The sequence below is a fragment of the Ailuropoda melanoleuca genome, chromosome 4, assembly GCF_002007445.2.
Source record: "Ailuropoda melanoleuca isolate Jingjing chromosome 4, ASM200744v2, whole genome shotgun sequence".
Taxonomy (NCBI): Eukaryota; Metazoa; Chordata; class Mammalia; order Carnivora; family Ursidae; genus Ailuropoda; species Ailuropoda melanoleuca.
In genome coordinates, this window is record NC_048221.1 from 12,864,886 (window position 1) to 12,875,876 (window position 10,991).

Genomic DNA, 10,991 nt, shown 5'->3' on the forward strand with positions numbered 1-10,991 from the left:
GGCCAAGTCTGACACTCTGTGTTGCTCGCAGACATGCAACCCAAGTCCCCTATTACGGGCTCAGACCCCCTCCCCTATCTCTCCAAGACACAGACAGACAACACAGGACAGGGCAGGAATAGAGGCCACTTACCTTGGGCACCATCAAACTTGGCTTTTTTGACTGTGGAGAGAGACAGAGATAGGGAAGGGAGATGGGGAGAGAGTAAGGAGAAGAGAGAGACAGAGACAGAGAGACACACCAAAATAGAAATATAACCAGAGAGACAGAGAGGAGAGAGACACAGAAAGAAAGAGACAAAAAGGGAAGGCAAAGATAGAGAGCAAAAGAGACAGATCAAGAGACCAAACAGAAAACAAAAACAAAAGCAAAACAAAGAGGTGAGATCAAAGACAGAGACAAAGAGACAAGGAAAGGAAGAGAAACAGAAAGGAGAGGAGGGAGGCAGGGATGAAAGGGAGAGAAAGAAGCCATCAGACAGATGAGCACAGGCAGACTTAGAGGTTGAAGGAAATTTGGACCGTGGGTATAATTTCTTCCCCCTCCTTCTTCCCCATCAATCTCCCCCAAAGCTCCCCCACCTCCAGCTGTGCCTTTACCCACAATTGAACAGATTTCAAAAGAAGGAGCTGGGCAGGGAACAGGAGAGGCTTCCCACAGGAAGCCCTCCCGAATTGCAGCAGAGAGAGAACAGTTGGTAAGGGAAAGAGGGAGAGAGAGAGGAGAAAGATAATCTCCAATGACCTCCTCTGCCTGCCATGCCAGTGAGACTTCTTCCCCAGTTATCCAGCTCAGTCTGCCTACCAAATGTTCCAGGGGTTTTGAGGCCTAATATTCAAAGGGGACTGGGTGAGGTGGAACAGAACATTCCAGAGACATCCCAGACCTGGCTGGGAGGTTGTTAGAGCTTATCCAGCCCAACTTGCTTATGAAAGGTGAAACTGAATATATGTCAGTGTTGTCAGGGTCCCACGTGGTCCAGTCTCTTCATGTTTCACAGCACCCCACAGTCGCAAGTGACTTGAAGCAATTCCACTTTTTACTGGCTCTTCTCACAAGATACTAAACTTACTTTCAACATCTCTTGCACCCTGCAGCTGCCCCCAACATCTTTCTCCATCATTCACTCTCTATCTCCACCCAAAACCAGCTCCCAAACTGAACCCTTTCTCCTGCTTTCCACAATTCTTCTCCCTTTCTCCTTTTGCATGAATGTTTTTGTTTGCGTAGGCAATACATGCACATTTTACAAAATCCAAGGCAACCAAGAGACTGGCATACAATGAGAATAAGGCTCTTTTCTACCCCAGCCCTCACTATCCCTCCTGGTGCAATCAACATTACCAGTTCCTTGTAGTGCTAGAGATAGACAGTGCCTGATTCGGCGATCAAGTGCATGTGTGCATTGTTTGATTTCCTACACGAACGGCAGCATTCTACACCCTCTGTAGAAACTGTCTGTTCCTCAGTGCGTCTTGATGAGTATGTGCAGGTAAGTTGAAGGATAAATTCCTAGCAACAAAATTGTGTTTCTATTCTCTCTCTTCATTTGAGAGTCAAGGTCAGCCCTCTTCTGGGCAAATGCCATGGCCTCCCATCTAGGGTTCATGTCTCTGTCCTCATCACTTGACTTTCTGTTTTGCAAGAACACCCGAATGAAACCAGTGAACAGAGAATTGGGGACGTGGAGTAGTTCTAAACACTTGTCATTAAATACTGTTTGTTCCTGTTGCAGACAGAAGGTGTACATGTCTGGTGGTGGCTGGGGCGGGGGGGATTGATGCCCAGAAGCACTGAGTGAGCTCCCCGGAATTGCAGAGCGGGAGGAAGAATGATCAGCTTCCTATGCCAATGCCAACCACCCCCCACAAGAAAACTCAAACTTTAAATGCAAATGGGTTGTACATTGTCCTCATCACATCTGGGTTTGGGTTTGGGAGGTTAGAATGCAGAGGGAAGCCCTCGGCTGGACTTTGGGAGTGATGAGCACAGTTTCAGCATGGAGTCAGGTGGAGCCAGGTTCAGCTTATAGAGCTGTGTGAACCTGGGCAAGTGAATCCCCCTCTCTGGGCCTCCATCTCTCTCTCACTCTGTCTCTCTCTTTCTGTTTTTCTAGATCTGGCATTCTCTCTGTCTTTTATCTTTGTGTCTCTGTCTCCCTTTCTCCCACATCCCCAAATCAGTCACTATGTGCTATCCCCCTCACCTTCCCATTCAAAGCACACAATTGCACGTACAAAGGACCCTCTCTTGAAGGCATGCTCATCTCCTGTCCCAGTGGCCCCCTCTCATACCCTCAGCCCCACTTAGCCCACAGGGAGCTCAACCACCCATCCTCTCACCCCTGGAGCTGAGTGAAGCTCAGGGACACTTAAGTCTGCACCCAGCAGGAGTTACAGATCTCTCTCCTGGGGGAGCTCCTGCTTACACACCTGGTGACTGTGAAGCTGGGAGTGGGGGTGATGCAGAGGCAGGGGCAGGGCGGGGAGGAAGAATGGTGAAAGAGACACAGGCTGAGAAAGGCACGCACACATGGAGGGATCAACATGGGGAAAGAAAGAGAAGCAGGGAGGAGGAGGAAAAGGGGGTAGACAACAAGTCATGAGCGTCAGAGACAGAGACACAGAGACACAGAAAGAGAGAGACACACAGATGTCCACTAGGGAGGGCCAGCAAAAAGGAGAGGCAGAGTTGGAAGAGAAGGGTTGGAGGGAGAGATGAGGGGCTGATTGGTGTCTAGCCAGGCCTGGCCTGGGCCCTGGCCTGCAGCTCCTGCTCAGTATTCCTTTTCACAGACCAGGGACAGAGCTCAGAGGGGAGGCCAGTCATCCAAGGTCTGTCCTCTATCCTCTCCTCCTGGTGGGGGATGGAGTGTCTCTCTCTGTCTTCCTCCTCCTGGTTCTGTTTCTCTTCCTCCCCTTCCCCCCCCCCATCTGTCTCTGTCTTTCTTGTTCCCACTCCCTCAGATTACCCACTTCCCTCCTCCTTAAGCCTCAGTGGGCCAGAGGGTAATGAGCTCAGTTGGGGCCACCAGCAGTGGAGTGATTGTTGGGGGAGGGGGCGCTCTAGCTCTGACAGCTGAGTCCAGGCTCCGGCTCCCAGGCCCCTTCAGCAAGTCCAGAATGAGGACCTCAATGTATGTTCATCACTGAGAACTCAGAGGGAGGAGGGGGAGACTCAGAGTAAGAGAGGGGGCTCAGAGAGAAATGAGGAATCAAGGAAGGGGCTCAGAGTGGAGAGGAAGACTGGGGGCGGGGATGGGGCAAGGGGTGGAGAGAGGACTAGGGAAGGAAGTTCCGGAGCTGGAGGAAGGTCTTGGTGGGGGAGGGGACTCAGGAAGGCAGAGGAGCGGGTGTCATCAGGGGTGGGGCTCAGAGGAGAAGGGAGCTTAAAAGAAGGAGGGGGCTCAAGCAGGGGCTGGTGGGGCTCCGAGAAGGAACCAAGTCTATCACTTTCTGTCTTCCCTGTCAGTAAACGGTCCGAGTCGCTGTCGCCTTCACCACCATAGTCATCACATCTCTGCCCTGCCACTTTCTCCATGCTCGCTGGCGCCACTCGAGCTCGAGCGGAGCTGCAGTATCGGGGTCACCGGGACGGAAGCACCGCCCCTCCCCCGCAGGCTCCTCGTCACACGCACAAGGCTATTTATAAAGTGGGCACAGAGGGCATGGGCGACGCGACAGCTGGGAGTGGCGGGTGGGGGAGGTGCCACTGCCGGCCCCTCTGAGAGGCTAGCGGGAGACGCCGCCTCACGACTGTCAGCAGCCTGCGCGGCCCTTGGGGGCCCCCATCAGCGCTGACTGATTAATGTGGTTACACAGGCAAATGCTGGCCAGGGTAGAATCGGTGGAGGTGGGAGGAAGGGCTCAGGCTGGGGACTCCCATAGGCTCCGCCAGGCTCTGGGCCTCAGTTTCTGCATCTGAGAAATGGAGCAATGTAGCGTCTTCTCCCCTTCCTCCTTCCCTCTTATTCCCTTCTCCTCCTGCTCCCCTTTCTTTTTCATCATTATTAGAATCGGCATTATTACACTGTCATGACCAATATTTTTGCAATTACCATTACCAGTATCAATTACTATTTGTATTATTTGGTTGGGTTCTATGTATACCCCTGGTCTGGACGACGCTGGATTCTAATTGAGGTGAATTCCAGTCTTTGGGCACCTCCTCCATGACTTGCCAGGTCTGGGGTGGGGGCGGGTGAGGAGTAGATTCCAACCATCAAGAGAAGCCCCTGAAAGCTCGCCTTCGGGACATGCTTACTGGGTGTCAGGAGACACTACAAGATGGGGGAGGAGGGAAGGGAAACAAAGAATTCAGAAATCGATTTAAGATGTTTGGTGGTTTTATATGTGATGTTGATGGCCTACATGAGCTTTGTGGTAAGGACACTGGCCCCACTGGCTTTCATCTGGGAGAGAGGGTTCTTACCCTCCATTGACAGAAATAAGCCAGGGGCACCTGGGTGGCACAGCGGTTAAGCGTCTGCCTTCGGCTCAGGGCGTGATCCCGGCGTTATGGGATCAAGTCCCACATCAGGCTCCTCCGCTATGAGCCTGCTTCTTCCTCTCCCACTCCCCCTGCTTGTGTTCCCCCTCTCGCTGGCTGTCTCTATCTCTGTCAAATAAATAAATAAATAAATAAAATCTTTAAAAAAAAAAAAAAAAAGAAAGAAATAAGCCAGAGCCCGACAGAAGACTTCAGTGTAAACCATAAACACACCAAGAACCTTGACAGCGATTTCTGTCTGTGTTGTTTACCAGGTGCCACCACTTGGAACTAAGCCTGACATATAGTAGGTGCTCATTAAATAGTGTTCAATGAAGTAACGACAGAATTTCCTCCTCCAGCAGCCCCGTGGGTAAGATCTGCCCCCTCCGGACAGGCGGGCGCTGTCCACGGTTCCGCAGGAGCTGTCCCTGCTCTGTCCACGGTGCTGAACCCCTGTCCCTGCCCGTTTACCTCCAATGAACTTGGCACGCCTTTTTACCTCCTGTGTACTACTGAGCCCTCCTCAGGCCTGAGAACGCAGTGAGCTCTCAGGAAATGTCCTACACCCACGGAAAGCTTTTATTCCCCATTAATAAAAACACCAACATTGATTTTTCCTGTCATCGGCTCACACTTACGGAACCTTTCCACAGGCTAGGCATCATGCCAAGGGCTCTTCGTGCCTCATCTCACTGGAGAGTTCTAGCAAACCTAGGCAGTAGGTACTATTAGTGTGTCCATTCTACAGATGGGCACACTAAGGAGTGAAGAGGATACAGGACTTGCCAGGAAGTGGTGATTTTAGGGATTCAAACCCAGGCCTGCTGGACTAGGTATGTCCAGGTTGGCACCTCACAGAGGAAGCCCATTGTATGTGGGAGGGAAATGAGGTACAGGTTGGGGAGGGGGCTAAGATTGCAGCCCTGAAGATGAATCAGAGCAAACCCTGGAGAGCAACCTATAAGTATAGTGAGAGCAAAGACCCAGATACAAGCTCCTCTGGCTACATGGGATCAGAAACAGGGCAGCCAGGGGCAGAGGGATTTGTGAGGGCTTCCTGGGAGAGGAGCAGGGGAAAACCCACAACGAATGGGGAGAAATGACGCATCTCTTTATTGAGTGGTTGAAGGAAGAAGGTGATCCCTGCACAGATTCTCATCCCATGAAAGGAACTTGGCTTCTCTTCCTCCAAGAAGAGGCTCAACCTTCACCCCCAACTCCCAGTAGGCTGTGGAGTCAGTTACACCTCTGGCTCTGTGGCACTAAGCAAGTTGTTGATCCTCCCTGCGCCTCAGTTTTCCTCATCTTTACAATGGGTTTCTATGAGGATTAAAGTAGGCAATGGGCATAAGAGTCCTCAACACCATACTTACAGAATGCCAGATAAATGGGGCTTCTTGTTGATATTATTAGTTTTGAGGCAAACTCACCCTCACATGCATTTACTAATTGTATGCAATATTCATTCATCAAATATTTATGCAGCCTTCAAAAACATTGAGTGGCCTGGCAAAATGCTGTAAGGTACATAGGAAGGTCTAGACCTGAATTCCTAACCCCATGATTTTGCACGTGCCATTCCCTCCACCTAGAGCACCATGTCCCTTCTGCTTAGCTCCCCCTCATCTTCTTAGACCCAGGTAAATGCTGTGTGTGTTGAAGGGGAATAAGGGCAGGCTTCCCAAAGGAAGAAAGCCCTGGATACCACCTTCCCTGGCTCCCTCAGCCCTTCCCTGTCTCTCCCACTCTGACCCCACCAGCATGAGGCCAGGAATAGCGCTGGGTCTCCAGGAACAGTGCCTGGCATAGGGTAGGTGCTCAACTAAGGCTTGCTGAGTAAGTATATGAATGAATTCATGAAGGAACCAGGTGGAACTTGGCATTTTGCAGCCTCAGGACTCTGCCAAGCCCTAGCAAGTGGACGGGGTAGGGGAGGGGCAATGGGACTCCACATAAAGAAATGAGAAGGGGCAGAGGCAAGACTTGTATAAGGTGGTCTCCTATGTGTTGGTGTCGGGTATGTATGCAAGAGTTTGTGTGTGTGTGTTTGCATGTGTATTTGCTAGTGTTACCAGGGCAGGCAGGTGGGTATACATGGGTGTGCGTGTATGTGTGCATGGAGGGACATACGCTTGTGTGTACCATCCGAATGCAGATGTTGATCCGTACGTGTGTCAAGGAGTGCAGTGTGACTGTATGTGGAACATGCTAGTATGTGTAAGTTTACGTATATGAGGGCTTGCAGGTGATATGTTAATTAGAAACATGCTGTGGTGTGTGTATGGATGTGTGTTACACAGTTGTAGGGAATGTGTATTTGTTTACTTGTGTGTACACAACATCATTCACCTGCTCAAAGGGGTTGCTTTGAATGTCTGGACAAGTGTCATCATGCACGTACACATGTGGCTTTGGCATATGCTCATGTGTACCCGTGTGTGTTTCTTGGGATTGGGGCCCTAACAGGTATACATAGGTACGTGTCTGTATGTCAGGGCATGAGTGGATCTTTCTGTGACATGGGTAATGTGAACATGCATCAAACTTGTTTGAATACATCCATGTCTGTGTACATGCATATTTTGGGGGCCAGGTCTATGTGGCAGAGTGGCTGTGTCCCATATACATGTGTGTGTTCACACACACATATGAATGTGCACATGTGTCCATAGTGTGCTTTCACAAGCATGTGGTCTTCATGGAGACTTGGTGGCTTCTGGGCATTTCTGTCCACACAGGGTGAGTCTGTGTATGAACCTTTCAGTGAATGTGTGTACAGATATGGGCAAACATGAGTTGGCCTCTGGTTGGAGGTATAGGTATTTCCTCATCTCCAAGGATGAGCTCAGACCCATGGAAAGCCCTCCCAGCCCAGCTCCACTGCTCCTTTATCCTCTCTCCCCTCTCATTCACTCCATTACCCTCCCGGCCTCCCCACTCTGGGCCTCACCCCCACCCCTCCCAGCATTTCACCCTCTCTCCATTTCTCCTGGTCTCCCCCTCTGCCTCTCCCAGCATTATTCCACCCCCCATACATCTCAGGGCTTTACTTCCCACCCCACCCATAGCCTTGCCCTTCCCAGCAACACCCCTCCACTCTGCTGGTGATTCCCTTCCTGTAAGTTCCACAGAATCATCCAACACAATTCTTCCCCCAGGCCTCCGTTTCTGGAAGCCTCACCCTTCTTCCTGCCCCCCCCTCACACCACCCCCGCAGTCCAGCCTCCAGTTTGCGTCAGAGTTAATGGTGAGATTCCCCCCCCCCACCACACACACACAACTAGGCAAACCTTCCAGAGGAACCCAACTTGGAGGATGTGAGGAAGGGTAGGGTGGAAGTGGGAGGAGCAGAGGAGAGAATCAGCAAGGAACACACATTGACCTCCTTCTCCAGTGCCAGCCTCCCNGGGAGGAAGGGGGAGGGGCGGCGGGGGGTTCCCAGATCTGGGCCTGTTCACTGGGGTTCAGGCGGAAGCTGGGGTTCAGCTCTCTGTTTCTGTCTTTGTCTCTGTCTCTGTCTCTGTCCCTCTCTCTCTCCCTCTCTCTCTCTCACACACACACACACACACACACACACACACACACACACATCACAGTCCCCGCTGCCTAAGGTCTCTCAAAGCCTGACATCTCAAGCCTGACCAATACACTTCTTCCCCAACTTCAGCCTTCTTGGAGGGAGTAGGTGTGAGTGAGAGGGGTGGACCCCAGTCCTTGAAACCCAAGGTTGAGACCTCTATAAGCCTTGAGCCCCTGTTCGCCACCACAACCACCGACGCCCAAGGTCTCCCAGAGCCTGAGTTCTTAGCAGGAATGCCCGGGACGCCTGAGTCCTGATGGGTTGGCTTCGCCCCCAACCCAGCCTCAGAAGTGGGGGGCAGCGATCATGCCCCTCCTGTGTCTCTCCTCCCCCCACCCCAACGCGGAGCGTGGGCCTGGGCGTGGGCCTCGGTGCAGATGGCGTTCGGGCCCCAAAATAGCTCCACCCCACCTCTCCCTCCCTCGCTTCGGCGCAAAGTGGGTGAGGTGAGGATGCCGGGAGGGGTGCAGACCGGCACTGCTCCCTCGAGGGGTCGGCTCCCTACGGGGAAGGCCGGTTACGCGTTTAGGAGTGCTGGAGGGGGCGGGGTGTGGGGAGGCCCTCAGGCGATTCCCCTAGCCCCTACTCGGGAGTCCAAAGAGCTAACGGGAAAAGCGCCCCCAGACCCCAGTCACAACCCTCTCAAGTCGTAGGGAAGGATCTTCCCCAGCCCCTTCCCAGGACTCTTCACACTCAAGGCTGGGAGATTCCTAGAGCTCGCCGTTGGCCTGATGGTCAAGCCCCCTTACCCAAATCTTACATGCTCAGGGTTTGGAGACCCCTCCCTCTCACCCCTTTTCGAATTCCAAGCCTAGTCCACGTCCCGGAGAACCCACAGCCCAGCCCACCTCACAGGACTCCTTCCAAGTACCCTACACGATTCATTGGAACTACCCAGCCCAGCCCCTTCCACAGCTAATAACCTGGTCTACACAGACTCCCCAGTCTAGATTAGAGAGCCAGATAGAGCCTCAGATCCCTGCTGGCGTCCACACGGGCCTCCACGTTCAGCCACGTCCGTACGACCCCCAGCAGCGGCCACCAGGACCCCCTGAGAACGCAGCTACATTTGCACGGATCACCCCCTCAGGCCCCCTGACCCGTCTACAAGGGCTAGCTCCCCTCTCAAAAGTCCAGCCGCGTGTACTCGGGTCACCCCCTCAGGAGCCCAGCCGCATCCACACGGACCCCGAGCCCGGTCCGGGTCCCAGCCCCTCACCCTCGCCTCCTACCTCCAACGCAAAGTAGAGACATGTCTCCGGGGTCGCCGGCGGGCCGGCTCTGTCAGGTAGACCTTAGCGGCCACTGGGCTAGGGCATGGCCGGGGCTGCAGCCCGCGTTCTGCTCACGCCGGGGCCCGGCCTCCGCCGCCGGCCATCTTGGTTCAGCACCGGGGGTGCGGACAGCTCCTGACGTGGTGCTGATGTGCGGCTGGCGGGCGGAGCCCAGGGACGCCTGATGGGGCGGGGGCGCTGCAGGCTTGGGGGAGCTTTAAAGGGCCGGAGCCGGGTGGGGGTTCCCCGCCCCCAGGGCTCTCCAACCAGAGGGACAGAGAGCGGCCCCACTCAGGTTCCCTGCTGGTTCTGCGTGTTTTCATCTCTCCTGGAGTCACTCTGTGGGTTCTCTGGCTCTCTCTTGAGTCCTTTGCTGTCCGTCTGCCTTCCCTCTATTCCTCTGTCTCTAGGTCTGTGTCTCTCATTGACTGTTTCTCTGTCTCTTTGTCTTCCTGTGTCTCTTTGTTCCCTTTTTTGTCTCCCCGTCTCTTTTGGTCATGTGTCTCCTTCTGAGCCGCTCTCTGTCCAGTGTCTCTGTGTCTCTGCCACTCCATGTCTAGGTCTCCTTCTGAGTATGTTTCAACTTTTAAGCCACTCAGCCTGTGGATCTTTGCACACACTCAGACTAGATCCCGTCCTTCACTCCCTCGTGTAACTGGCAAACTCCTATTCATCCATCACTACCCAGTTTGAACATCCCCTCTTCCAGGAAGCCTTCCCTGACTCCCCCACACTGACCTTACCTTCTGAACTCCCCAGCCCCCAACTCTTCCCCTGACTCAGCCCTCACCCCAAAACATCTCTGCTCTCCAGGCCTCCCCACTTATCTAGATGGGTAGTTCCATGTGGGTCAGGGTCTTGCAAACCTTTTCACTGTCTATCTCCAGGTCCTAGAACAGCACTAGAAGCTGAGTCCCAGAGAATACCCTGCCCCCAGCACACATGAAGGAGCTTCATAAACAGAATGTATATGGAGTTAGTTGCAAGTGAGGCCTGTGCTTAAAATCCAGCTCTGCCTCTAATCCCTAGCATGACCTTGGGCAAGTCATATGACCACTCTATGCCTCATTTTCCCCATCTGTAGGATGGGAACAATAACAGGACTTGCCTCACAGAATTGCAGATGTTATGTAAACTAACAGCTGAAAGAACTTGGAATAGTATTGTGTGTTACCCACTGTTGTAACTCTCACTGCTTTTTCAATTTTTATTACACACTGATCAGCTCTAGGTAAGGAATAAGGGGCAATGACAAGCTTGAAGAAAGAACATTATCACCACAGTCCAAGACCCCATGGGTCTCTCCCCTATCTCACTGTCCCTCCCCTCAGAAAGAAGAACTACCCCAAATTTTGTTTTTCATTCTCCCACTTTTCTTTACAATTTTACCACATATTTATCAACAAACAATACACGGTTTAGTTTTGTGTGTTTGGGGACTTCATATAACTAGAATAAAATGATCACATATTTTACTAACTTGTTTTGTTTGGTCAACATGATTCTGCTGATTGTCATCCACGTTTCTGTGTGTGCTGTAATACATGCATTTTTCACTGCTCTACATTATCCCCTTGATTTACTATACCTTTGATTATTTATCTATTTTCCAGTTGGTGGACCTTAAGATTGCTTCCACTTTGAG

General features: G+C 52.4%; 1 protein-coding gene across 5 annotated transcripts in view; it reads right to left on the reverse strand.

The window, feature by feature from the left end:
- UNC13A (unc-13 homolog A) overlaps positions 1–9,481 on the reverse strand; it is a 59,677-nt gene extending 50,196 nt beyond the window's left edge. For 3 of the 5 annotated variants that reach the window (XM_034658041.1, XM_034658039.1, XM_034658042.1), the window contains exons 1-2: positions 9,305–9,481; positions 134–163 (exon numbers count right to left, since the gene is read on the reverse strand). In XM_034658041.1, the coding sequence (XP_034513932.1) occupies positions 134–163; positions 9,305–9,326 (52 nt within the window). In that variant the 5' untranslated portion in view covers positions 9,327–9,481. The remainder of the gene's footprint in view (positions 1–133; positions 164–9,304) is intronic. The other 2 variants (XM_034658038.1, XM_034658040.1) reach the window with 2 other exon arrangements.
- Positions 9,482–10,991: the final 1,510 nt, after the last annotated feature.